General features: G+C 36.5%; 1 protein-coding gene across 1 annotated transcript in view; it reads left to right on the top strand.

The window, feature by feature from the left end:
- LOC127840569 (uncharacterized) overlaps window positions 1-14,037 on the top strand; it is a 124,338-nt gene that overhangs the window by 5,380 nt on the left and 104,921 nt on the right. Inside the window, exon 2 of the mRNA XM_052368979.1 lies at window positions 11,864-11,921. Within this exon, the coding sequence (XP_052224939.1) occupies window positions 11,864-11,921 (58 nt within the window). The remainder of the gene's footprint in view (window positions 1-11,863; window positions 11,922-14,037) is intronic.

Genomic DNA, 14,037 nt, shown 5'->3' with positions numbered 1-14,037 from the left:
GAAATTGCCAAAAAAATGAATTTTTTTAATTATTTTTTATTAATAGTAGGTAATATTTTTACATAAAAAATTACATATTACTTTAAATGTATATCCTAACACATTATCTATGTCAATTATTTTTCAACTCGATACATGCACATATCTATTCTGGATGCCAGACTAAAATGTTCACAAGACGCGCTTAGCATTTGCTTTCGCAACCTCTTTCATTCCAGCACATGCTTGTGTAAATAACTGGGAGACTTAAAACAAGGGCAATACTGGTCTATCTAAATGACGTAAGCCACGTCAATAGAGAATTACAGCACTCCCAATTGTCAATGACATTAAAATGAAAACGAAGTCTGCAAAATACACAGATCAGTTTGACAAATGATACAGAATGCATATGGCCAATTTTGGATATTATTGTCACATGGTAAATATTTTATTTTTGATAGAATTGCATACATTATTGATGATTTTATTGCAAAAGGTGGGTGGTGATAAAATTATAAAAAATGGATTTGTACACTGAAATGTCGAATCGTTAAATAAGACGCGGGTACAAATATTGTAGAAGTTTCGTCTTATACACCGGAAAATTCAGTAAATAAAAGGTTTTATGCAAGTTTTTTTTTATTGCAGGTTTACCCAAGTAGTTTCTTGCATTTAAAAAACATTTGACTTGTAAAGACATTATGGCAACAAAAATTAAACTTGTAGATGTTCATGATATACCTACCGAAAACCCACTGATCCATTCGATTTGAAAGAATGTTGGATTTGTCAAGATAGAACACACGAGGAATTACAATGTCCTGCTGATACGAAAATAACTGGTGTAGATATTGGAGCTGGTTCCTATTCATTTGAAACTATTATACAAAGATGTAAAGCAATAAACTGGTTCCCTGTAAAACTTAACTTACAGCAACTGGATGAAGGAAATGGCATTGCATCAACACTTCAAATACACATGGCAAATTGGCATAAAACGTGCAAAAACAAATTTTTCAATCTTAAGATATCACGTCAGGAAAAAAAGAAACAAGCATCTGATGTTGTTGGAGATTCACAATCTGGACATGCAAGTAAACTAACCAGACGCAGTTGTGGTTCTACAACAAAAACAATGATGCCCGGATGCTTTTATTGTGGTGATGAGTCTGGAGACCTTCATGCGGCATCAACATTCATTCATGATAGAGAGACGAGTACGGGAATGTGCACTAGAACTACAAGATACGGTTCTTTTAGCTAAACTAAGTGCTGGTGATCTAATATCACAGGAGGCAAAATATCATACCACCTGCTTGATAAATCTTTATAACAGGACACGAAAACATGTTCCAAAAACCGAGGAAGAAAGTCAGGAATCGGTCGTTCAAGGACTCGTTCTTGTCGAATTGGTAGAATAACTTGATGCATCACGATCTGAAACTGATCGACTTGCAAAAACTATTTACCGAGCGTCTAGAACAATAAGTCGTATTTGTTGAGGGTCGTGTCAATGCAACACGTTTGAAAAATAGGATATCGGCTGCCTTACCAGATTTACAAGCCCATAAGTAAGGGAGAGATGTTCTTTTAGTCTTTAAAAAAGATGTTGGCGAGGTTCTCAAGCAGGCAACATCTTGTAATTACGATCGTGAAGCCAAAGCAGCAAAGATAGTGAGAAGAGATATGCTGAATACTAAGAATCGATTTACAGGTACATTCAATGAACGCTGCCAACAAGAATCAGTTGCACAAACTTTACTTTCATTAGTTAGAATGATCCTAGGAGGACCCAGCATTGAGACTCATTCTAGTTTTTTGTCGAATCGCAATCAATACTAACAATTTCTCAGCTATTACAGTTCAACTGTGCAATACGTCGTCGAAAAGATGCAGATGCAATTTACCATTCTTCAGATAGAGAGCCTCCATTGCCAATGTACTAAGGAATGGATATCCACGCAGAAACAAGAAAAAAGGATCTTGTTGATAAACTTTTCAGTTTAGGACTCAACATATCATATGACAGGCTGATGAAAATATCGACAGCTATGGAAAATTCTATTTGTGACAGATTTCAAAACGATGGTGTTGTGTGTCCAGCAAAACTTTGTGGCAATATTTTTACAACTGGAGCAGTTGATAATATTGACCACAATCCAAGCTCCACTACAGCTAAAGGATCACTGCATGGAACAGCGATTTCTCTATTTCAACACAAAAAGTTGATAACCTAGGAACTGACAGAGAAGGGATCTTTATCAATGAAAACCTGAAAAGAGACAATATAAAACCATTACCAGAAAGATACTCAATAGTACCACCTGTCATTCTCCCGAAGGAGCAAGCTGCTGTACCACTTTTGGAAGGACCATTGATGATCCATTCAGACCATTTTAGTGATGCACTAGACTTAGAGAATATGTATATCTTTTGAGTAGAGCTTATAATTTATAGAAAAACATGTAGTATTTTATTTTTATTTTTATAACACTAGCGCATATAACTTCACGTATTTGCTTAATAGCCGTTTCGCACAGAAATACAAACATACATTTTATATCTATGTAGCACTTACCATTGCTTTGATGTGCAATTTTGGATATAGCATGAAACTTATTTTCTATCTGAACATATTCATGCTTATATGTATGCTTAATTGTGCTTAACTTTGCTAATTTATAGGTAGCTTAATCATGTACGCCAGGAGATCGAAAAAGGTGATGATAGAGACAAGGATACAATGTCATGGTCTGCCTTCCATGCGAATTTATCTCAGAGTCATTACGTTAAGGCCATTCCTTTGGACATAAGTTCCGTATTACCCTTGTTTCAGGAAGAGGCAAAGTCTGCTGCAATGATTTGGCACTCAATGACCATTATCAAAGAGTGTGTCAATTTTCTTAATCCAGGACAAATACCTGTTATGGCATGTGAACAGCCACTTTATGCCCTTGCCAAAAACATTCAATGGATTGTGCCTGAGAGATATGGAGAGAATCTTATTGTAGTGATGTTTGGTTGTCTTCACATAGAGATTGCTGCTTTGAGAACGATTGGGGATTGGCTACAGGATAGTGGCTGGGTGAATGCGTTAGTCTAATGTTACATCTGCCGGTACAGCAGACTCATTTCTTAAGTCATCACATGTAACTAGAACCCTACATGCGCACCAGATAACTGCTTGCTCATTACATATTTTGATGCATAAAGCCTATACTCAATTCGTAGAGAGTGTCGATGATATAGGGGTCAATAGTCTCAGTTTTGAGGAGTGGAAAGAAAGAAGAGAAATGGAAGCTCCACTGTTCAAATTCTGGTCACTTACATTGAAGTTTGAACTGATAATTCTTATCTTTGTCAGGTCTCTACGAGAAAGCAATTTTGAACTGTATAAAGAATCTTCAACCATGTTAATTCCCTGGTTCTTCCCTTTGGACCATCCAAATTACGCTCGTTGGCTTCCTAATCATGTGAGAGATATGATAGCATTGGACAGCGTAGCACCAAGTATAGCGAAAGAATTCAAGAAGGGTCATTTTATTGTACAAAAAACTCACCACGCATGTTTTGCAATAGCTATCGACCATGCTCATGAGCAAACCAACAAATTAGTGAAGGGAGAATGTGAAGTTATCGGGCTTACAGAGAATGCATCTCAACTAATACGATGGATGGTATGTGGTCCAGAAATGGCTCGTGTGGTCAATGAGTTTGAGATTTCACAAGAACGCATCACTAAGAACAGACTTTAGGGCCGGACATAAAACACAATGAGCAAGTAGAAAGTAAACAGAATTCATTTGTTAAACAAGTCCAAGCGATGATACATACTCTTGAGGAAATGAGTAATCCATTCATGGAAGAATGTGAGGATCTTTTAGTCCTAGGCAAGCGTGACATCGCTGATCCGAAGGTTGCAAATACAATACGAAATATTGAACAGATTGGGAAGAATCAATACCAGGAATATATACGGGACAGATTGGACAATCGAACTAAACCACTTTCTGATCCCATAAAACAAATTACATCTATTCAGTCGTCAAGAATCCAAGGTTGTCGCAAAGGATAAACAGCAAATTAGTTCACTGAAACAAAACTTTTCGTTATTTTCTCAGTTGTATGTCTCTTGTCAGGTTCGTGACGGTAATCTTGACGAATTCTTTCGTCATGAGAATCAAGCGTATCCACCTTCTCTTTCACAATTCGGACAGTTGAGACTCGATTCAAAGTCAGATTTGTTAGTGCCTCTAGAGAAGATCATCACATCACAAACTGAATGTCCTGAGATAGAAGCTTTGATCATAGACGGAGCTGTAATTGTCAATATGCTGAAGCCAAAATTCTGCAAGACGTTCGAAGATTGTGCCAAAAACATTTTTCTACCTTATATTGACAACTAATTAAAGACGTGTAGCCGAGTTGATGTTGTATGAGATGAATATCGCGCAGACAGTTTGAAAGCTTCAACTCGCGGCAAGCATGGAAAAGGAATAAGAAGACGCGTTCTGGCAGATTCAGCCATTCTAGGAAACTGGGAATCCTTTCCTCGCATTGATGACAATAAGACGGACGTATGTACCTATCCAGCAGAACAGTTTTCGACATTTAAAGCAACCGATGACAAGATAGTGGTCTCGACACTCAGAATGGAAGTTGTATGCAATTGCCCAATCAAGGATACAAGTCAAATATCATCGTGTAACCATGAAGAGGCAGACACGCGCATTATGTAACACGTTAAGGATGCAGTACAAACTGGTATGCGTCAAATAATGATCAGAACCGTAGATACTGATGTTGTTGTTATTGCAATATCGATTGTGCATAAACTGAACATACTTACCTTGTGGATAGCATTTGGAGTCGGTAAAACTCTAAGATACATACAGGTTCATGAAATCGCTGCCAATTTGGGACCTTCCAAGTCCAGTGCACGTCTTTTCTTCCATGCCTTAAGCGGCTGTGACCAAGTGTCATCCTTTTCTAATCGTTGAAAGAAGACTGCATGGGGAACATGGTCTGTCTTTGATGAAGTAACTAAAGATTTCGAAACATTGAGTGATAAGCCAGATATCGATAGAATCAATGAATGTACTTCAAACATTGAACGTTTTGTTGTGTTGTTGTATGACAGGAGCAGTGAGTGCATAACCGTAGATGAGGCAAGAAAAGATCTTTTTACTCGAAAAGGGCGTGCAATCGATAATATCCCACCAAGCTCTGCCGCGTTACACCAACACATCAAGAGAGCGGCTTACCAGGCAGGATTTTGCGGGGTACAGTCACTTAACAAACAACAAGAGCCCCAACCACCTAGCTTGGGGTTGGAAGTGCAACAAATATGGAATGTGGGAACCTTTCTGAACAACCTTACAGCAAGCTTCCGAGTCTTGTGCTGAACTCATCAGATGTGGATGCAAAAGTGAAAATGGCTGCCGAGGACGTTGCAAGTGTGTTAAAGCAGCTTTAGCTCTATGTAAATGTGGTGGGCAATGTGATAGGGAATTAATACATTTACTTGTACTTTGGACTTGACAATAAATGTTTATTTGATCATGCACATGTGATCTGTGTTGTTTACGGATAGTGAACTCCTAATTAACCTTTTTTTTTCAAAAACTATTCAAATTATACCAATCACTTGCTATTGTTATTATGTTTGCAGTGTATGTTTCAAATGGAGCGTAAAAATGTTCAAGGCAGTTTGATATAATATTTTTCATTGATTTTGACAAATGTGGCTAGAATTTCATATTTCAAGATGGCCGCATTTTAATTTGATCATATTAATTTATTTTTTTTATAACATTGATAATGTCATTTGCATGATAAATACAAGATTTCAGGTCAGTTGATACACTAATAAAATTTTGATGAATTTTTAAATGTATTTTTTGGAAATTTGACGGCCGCCATTTTAAAATGGCAGCCACACCCCTTAATGCAAATTCTCGAGGGTGGGTCCATATCTAATATTGATCAGTATGCTCTTAACTAGCATTCTGCAAATTTTCATGCTTTTATCACAACTTGAACAATTCTGGTGAAAATCTGCACAAATCGACTGGACTATGATGAACTGAACTGTTAGCCCAAAACCCCGCCCAAAACAGATTGTCACACTATCAGTTGCCAGCCTTGCAACCACAAGTCAGATCGGGGTTCAAACCCGAAACCACCCCATGAGCCATCAAAATTAGCAATGATTCCGGCCTGGGTTGCTCTACCAATTAAGCTATTCTGACCTTTTGAAAAATATATAGGTAAACTGCAATGCTGTAAAATTGCATGATTAAATTGCTTAGCAAAAATTTTACAAAGAATAACATTTAATTGCATTTAATATTGAAATTTTGAATTTAGAAATTTGAATTTTAAATGATTTAGAACAGCATATTTTCAGTTCAAAAGCTCACATGAGATAATGTTTTAAAAGCCCACAAAAGCTTCTGTTTTTAAAATGGTACCATAAAGTGACCTATACTTCAATAATTATGTATACCTGAATAGAAGATATATAGGTGAAAGTTGCTGTGATGCATGAAACTATAAACAAATTGGGCAGCAAACAAAGATTGGTATTTACCAAGGACATAGATATTAATTTAGTATGCATGTCCTTTGCATTACCTCCTAAAACACTAAACAATCAACTAGAACATACAATGTAAAAATTTAGAACAGCCAACTGTTGCTACCTTGTCACTTATAATTTTCAGGCGCACATCATTGTCACTGGCATCAGCAATGATTTCTCCATGTTGCGTTCTGTACTTAGATTTCACAAGGGCCAGGCAGCATTTTTTTTTCCTTTTTTGAGCATTTAAAGTCAAAGTAATTTCAGATTACGGTACAATATTTTGAAATGATCATTTTCCAGCAGAAAAGAAATGTCCTTTTTTCATTTAAATTTGTTGGATATGTAATCAATGTGTAGGTTTGTTGACCATTTCGATTTACGCCCAATAAAATTATTTGGAGGTCAAACTTTAGTAAATAAGAGTCTGCCTCAATTTCAGATGCATGTGCCAACCAATTTCCATCCAGCATACCAGTTTTGTATATAAATTATCTAATGACATGACATGGCCATGATACATTTGTACTTTATTCTGCCAATAGTCCCAATTATTGACAATTCTTTGGCAGATCAAATTTCGAAACATTTGAGAATTATCAAAATTTCTTGCCACTGCATGACTTAGACATTGAAAGAAACAGTTGCCATCTGGTGGTACATCTTGTTCCAAATAGAGAACATTGTCTATTCTCTCAAATGTAGTGAGTGACATTTTCTGTCAAATGAGATGTCTTTTTGTTGACTGTCAACATATTTAAAAATTTCAACGATCATATTTGTTTATTGAATGAAACGCAGATTGTATCAGTTTAAAAAGACAGTTTAAGCTTCAATTGCAAGGCAAAATTGTTGTTATCAAATAAAATTGATCTAATTTCTTTTACCTGTGTCCGCCTAGCGACCGGGAAATCACCGGTTCCATCCCCACTGTGGGAGCGTTGCTTAGATCTTCCCCAAAGACTACAAGTACTGGTTTATCGGCCCAAGAAACTCGAGAGCGTTTAAAATAAGTAGTAAGTCCTCCATTTTTCGGCAAAAACGTGACGTCACCGCAACAATGAAAATCTAATGACGTCGTCTTTGTTCATAAACAGTGCGCGGACAATCAAAGTGACGTCATATTTATCTCTAAACATAAACAAATATTTTGCTTATTGATTCAAATAAAAGGGAAATAACCAGATGAATTATTCGAAATATAGTCACAATAAATACAAAGAAAAATTTTAGAATATTTAAAAGCCATAAATTTGATCATTTTTTTCTATTGTATCATTATAATCAATCAGGAGACGCCGGTTTAGTACTTAGAAAATTTCCAGTTCCGCTTTCCAGTTAGGATATTGCGTGCGCAGATACCGAACTTTTCAAAACAACAACCTGTAGATGAAAAAAAAACTACAGTCAAATACACATGTAAACGTAATGCGAGCTTCTCGAGCAGCCTGTGGCTGCTCTGCAAGCTCGCTATAATTAAGTCAAACCACTATTAGATCTCAACAGTATCGCCGCATGAGCAGAAAGTATTAAAGCGCACGTTTCCTCTATGATCAGTCAGTCTCGGTCAGCAGCTAGAGCGTGCGCGTCGCGACTGGGGCAAGAGTCACCTTGCAGAGGATCTTCTTGAAGACTCCTTGGAAGAATTGCCGGTGGGTGGATAGTGGTTTTCCCTACATCGTCTGAAGAGGGTCGGATAGGGGAACTTCTTCGAGCGGCTCTGCAAATCCATCGAGTACCGTCATCCTCGAGGCAAACGTCCTCTTCCGCGGACCCCGCTGATTCCTAGAAGATGGAAGAACTTCCGAGCAAGATGCTTATTGCCGGTGGGTGGATAGGGGTTTTCCCTACATTGTCGAAAGAGGAATGGGAGCAACAAGGCAGCGGAGGTGGCAGCATAGAGGACGGACGGGGCGGACCTGGAGCAGCGATGCAGACCAGGACTTCAAGGGGGTGGCCTTATGAAAATTATGGAAGTATTCCAGGACGGTGGTACTCAGTGCGCTCAACGTGCTGGGAAAATTGTTATTGGGTTCTGGTCGACAGCTGGTGACGTCTAGAGCGGCCATAAAGGCAGAGCTGGGTGCTAGGAGCAGGAAGATTTCTTAAAGTTTGAAGATTGTCAGAACTCCCTTGGAGGAGTACACTTGTCCCCTCGAGGACTCGGCATCCAGACATGAATTGTCTTGAAAGTGTCTACCAGTGCACATTAAGGTCTCATTGGCCACCGTGCACTGGTCTATTTTGAAATTATTTCAAAATTATTTCTTGGCAAATTCACAGGCAGCCGTGGTAAATTTTAACCTACTTTGGCTCAAAATTAAATATTTTCACCGGGAAGGTCACAGGGGCAGGTCTAGCTTTAATGACCTCGTGAAGGGGTGCGCAGGACCTGGTACTAAACTCTGGAACACACACACACATGAACAGTCAGTTCTGCTCCCGACTTCGTCGAGTCAACAATGCTCAAATAGGTAATTAAATTATATTATAACAGACTTTAGAGACTTTTGGCGCATAGAGACTGGCTATCCTCATCAAACGTTCTGAAGATGGATTCCTTTAAGTTGGATTCCTACTCCTCAGCAGCTCCAGTCGCTAATAGTTGATATATAAGTCACATAACCTTCATACAAATACTACAAGGGCAGGCTCCATACCTAGGGTATCAAGTCGCAAAGACACCGAGTCAATTTGATGTGTTCCTAGACATATATCAAGGGCCCTCGTTTGGCTGTTTTCCGTGGACGAAATTCGGCCCCATTCCCCCTTAAAATAGTATACTTTTTTTCCCCTATTTCAGCTCAAAATTACGCCCTCAAATGTTTTTATTAATTTTTTAAAATTTTATTTCTAAGTTGCCAGCTGGTATCGTGCTTTTAACCTATTAAATGCATATTTATGTAAATTGCATTAAAATATAGCAATTTTAAGTGTGAATTGTTGGTGAAAAGATCTTCTAAAATTCCCCTTTTCGCCCAAAACGATGCGAAATTCCCCTCTCTAAGGGCCCCAGCCCCAATCCCCCAAAGTATAGCAAGGGCCCAGAGGTCTACATACATAGTTCTGAGGACATAGGTCTCCATACATAGTCCCGAGACATAGGTCTCCATACATAGTTCCGAGGACATAGGTCTCCATACATAGTCCCGAGACATAGGTACCCATTCAAAGTCCCGAGCCATAGGTCTCCATACATTATATAGACCCGAGGTCATAGGCTTCCATATATAGTGAGTGCTTGAGGTCATATGACGTACCCGGCCGATATTAGACTGTACCCAAGTTTTATCCCGCCCCAAATATAATGTCGTAAAATGCGCTATCGATTACCTTAATTAAGAATCCAACTTCTATTCAAAACATATCTGCATAAACATGGTTTTTGAGTTTGAGTTTCGATAATAAAGGGGCACTTTAACAGAAAATTGATATAAATGTGAACATAATTAATTTTAAAAATATAGTCGACAACGACAGATTTAGCATTAAAATTCCCGGGTACGTCTTAGTATATTTACCATACCTGGGGTACATGTAAGTATACTTAAGTGTACCCTGGGTACATGTAAGTAGTACCGAAGCCAGCAATGACCAATCGAGCCATACTATAACGACAGACGCTCAGTCAAAAATATGTTACATAGGTATCACTTTTTTAATGTAAATATATATTCAATATAAATGAAATATAATTACCTTACAATATAAAAATAATAATTTTTGACATTTATGGCAATAAACGTGTTTAAGAATTTCATGAACACAAACATACAACATTTTTCGAATTTATAAAGTGTACAGTGCCATATGGGAAAGAGGTTTAAAACTTGAACATGCACAATTCAGGTAACCTAATTTCTAGCTGAAATAATTCGCGTTCAGAATAAATCAAGAGTCTGCCAAAGCAAAAATCATCAAAAGACTCTATGGCGGCAATTTATATTGACTACCTAATTTCCCTCTACATGCACTTTTCAGATTAAACTATAACAACAAATTGACAAGTTTATTCAAATTGGATAAAATGCAACTCCATACAGAGAGGTTAATCACGTGACAAAATAGATGGCGACGTCCATGCAGAGTCAGATATTTTTCGCAGTTTTATGCCCTTTATTACTTGTATTAATTGTTTAAATGCTGTTCACTTTCCCTATCACCAAGGAAGTGATTAGCTTTCGTTTCGTATTAATATTTGCTCTATATCTCGACTTATGTGTAAAATGTCTTAGCGGGTCACTAAATTACAGCTCACGCTTAGAAAATACGCAGTCATGCAAAAAAAAACATGATTCCGGGTGAAAATGATAGTGAATTTCTATAAACAATATTTATTGACCTGCGTTTGCATGTATCTAACTAGTCTGGATTACCTACAATTGAATTTCTCTTTGCTTGTATTGTTTCAATTGAATTTTAGTAGACAGTAATTAAATGCATATTGTGTATAAATTACAATGAAATGAAACATTCCCTGTTAAACTTGTCAAAGCTGTCAATGATTCAAAGTATATATAGCATATAAATAGTTTTGCATTAGAGTGTGAAACACAGAAAAACACTTACTATTTGTCGCAATTTTAATTGCATCAAACAACAGATTAACACACTTAAAATGTCAAATGTCCCAGTAATTGTTTGTCTAATAGATTGTAATTGAACAATTATGCAATTAGCTCAATGTGTGCCGCCATGTTTGAATTTCAAGAAAACAATCTGGACAGAAATGCAAGGTCAAATAAAAAAACGGAAACCAAGACACACCTGAGTTAAGTTGGATTCCGCGTTATGACAGACTGCATTTTATTGGATTAACAGTGTAGTGGTCCCTAAATTATTTAGTTTGTTCAAATCATGAACCTGTTGTGAAAATTGTCCATGGGTTTGAAGTAAAATGTTTTATATTGAATCTTATAACAAAATAACTGAAAAGAACTGCTATGAAACCACAAAGCACACAGCTTTGTCATTTGGTATGTGTGACAAAAGGTTGTGGTCCTTTACAAAAATTGTTCAAATAATGCCCCTGGGAGTGAACTGTGCCATGCGTCACTATGCAGGTGAGCGATCTAGCGCCATCTTGGCCCTAATGTGCCATATATTTATTGACTGTGTTTAATAATAAATTTTGAACACTACCTGTTCATATCAGTTTAGTTCATTTAGTCTTAGATGAGTGTGTTATTGTGTTTGGTTGGAGGTTGTTGGAAAAAGTTCAAGGTGGAAAAAGTACATGGCATTATAAGCACTTTGTCACGTCTATCTAAGATATATTTGATATTGTTTTACTTTCAGATGATGCTTAACATGAGGATGTCAGTTGTCATCATACTGTTCTTCCATTTTTCACAAGGTTTGTATTTTTTAAAATTAGTTTTAGTTTCATACAGTTGCTATTTTCAGGAATAAAAAGAACGTTGAATATTTGTATTGTAATTAAGGGAAAATGGCATGGCTTGAAATTAACAGAAATTTCTATCAAAAGGAGTTTGCTAGTTTTATGGCGATCATTGCAGAACTACAAAATATATCTGTTGTGTTTTTGTTTATTTGTTAAGATTTTTCACCATTTTAAAGAGTATTTGTCTCATATCAAGTAGGTCAGTTAACTATTCTGTACTTTTTCTGTGTTCGCTTAGCTGGTTTACCAGTACTAAGAACTGAGCTAGCTGGCTTACTTCAAAAGATCATTTTTAGCTCAACTGAGCACAATGTCCCCATGGTGAACTATTCTGTTTAACTTTTGTCTGGTATGTCATCAACATTTACCTTGTTTACCCTCTAGAGGCCACATTTATTTATCAATCTCAATGAAGTTTATTCAGAACATGTTATCTTGACTGAGCATTTATGATCACCTTTTGGTGGTCCTTCATCTTCAGTTATCAGTGTTTTTTCACGATTTTGGGAATGGGGCCATTAATCTTTTGCAAAGTTATGGGCATTGGACTTAAAAATATTCTATATGATAATCTTTTTTTCCGTATGTTTTTAGTTGTTAGCTAGAACGACTAAGATTAATAGTCATGTTTCAAAAATGGGTATGCTTGGTGCTAACGTTCACCAAATCACACTCAAACCGCATCAGCGCCAAGAAAGAGTTTGCATTACAAGGGAGTATACTTTATTTAACATTTTTGCCTTACGAACATAGTCCACTGCGTGTTATATTAAAATCACATAGCTCAGCTCTCCTTAAAGGTCACAGGGGCAGGATAGCCAATAGATGCATTCGCGAAGACGCAGCGGGACTTCTACATAAACTCTGAAATACATACATACACATTCGCAGATAATGCTATTAATTAGCAACCTTAATTACAGCTGGTTCCTTATCAGATCAACAGGAGAAAAAATGGACAAACCCAATACTATTTAACTAAGTGATCAAATTATACAACCATTATTACATTGTGTAAAGCACAAAAAATATTAAAAAACAAATGTTTAATTTTAATATGCATAATAAATTTCTTTTCATTATTATTTCATAATGATAAGTAAAATGATGGTAATTGAGAAAAATCGTTACAACCAGAAATAATTTATCCATATTCGCTTAAACTCAACAGAAAACAACGAAAAGGTTTGTTTTGATCATTTGTGATATTATTGTGTTTGATATATGTTTAAATAATTCTTTGCATTTGACCCTGTACTTGGTAACTTAATCGTTCGGGGAGGACATTATGAACAGGGGTCTCAATAGGATTTTAAAACAGGAGTCATTGGACTCCAACTTGGAAAAAGTAGGAGTCCAAAAGGAAAAAATAGGCGTCCCGATGAATATTGCACTGTCTTCAAATTTTCAGCAAAAAATTCATTTAAATAAAGGATGAATATAAAATGATACATACATGTAATATAATTGTTTGTATCATTATTAAAAAAAACAAATACAAAATTTACTTAAGGAATCCCACTCATTAGGTTGTCTTCATTGTTTCTTAAGTAAAAAAATAATATAGAAAAAAATACAAAAACTCTTTTAAGGCAAGTGTGCATAAAAGTGCTGAATATATTTACATACACACCCCACTTAAATACATAAACAAAACATTATCATTACCTTGCAATCTTATTTCTATTTGAAACAACAATAAACCAAGAACAAAAGTCAATGTGACAATCACAATAGTGTTACTGGATGACATCAATTAAACCTATGCCTAAAAAAACTGCAAGTTGTAAATGGTTTCAACAGGCATCAAAGGTCTTTGATGTGAATGCAGAGTTGGGGCAAGTTTCTAGGAAGTTACAACTGTAAATTTGTAACACATGAGCAAGTGGCCATTTCAAACTGCATTAATCAATACTACATTACTGAAAGCATGCTCATTCTGTCAGATAAAGCATTAGGGCATAGCTCCATAGAGGATGGGATGTGAGAAAACTATTGGACAATTTTGAAACATTAGGGCATCTGATTAATTGGATTTTAAACAAGCCTAAGGAAATAAATTGAGTTG

Source organism: Dreissena polymorpha, chromosome 8 (assembly GCF_020536995.1).
Source record: "Dreissena polymorpha isolate Duluth1 chromosome 8, UMN_Dpol_1.0, whole genome shotgun sequence".
Classification (NCBI taxonomy): Eukaryota; Metazoa; Mollusca; class Bivalvia; order Myida; family Dreissenidae; genus Dreissena; species Dreissena polymorpha.
This window is presented reverse-complemented; position numbering and strand designations above follow the sequence as displayed.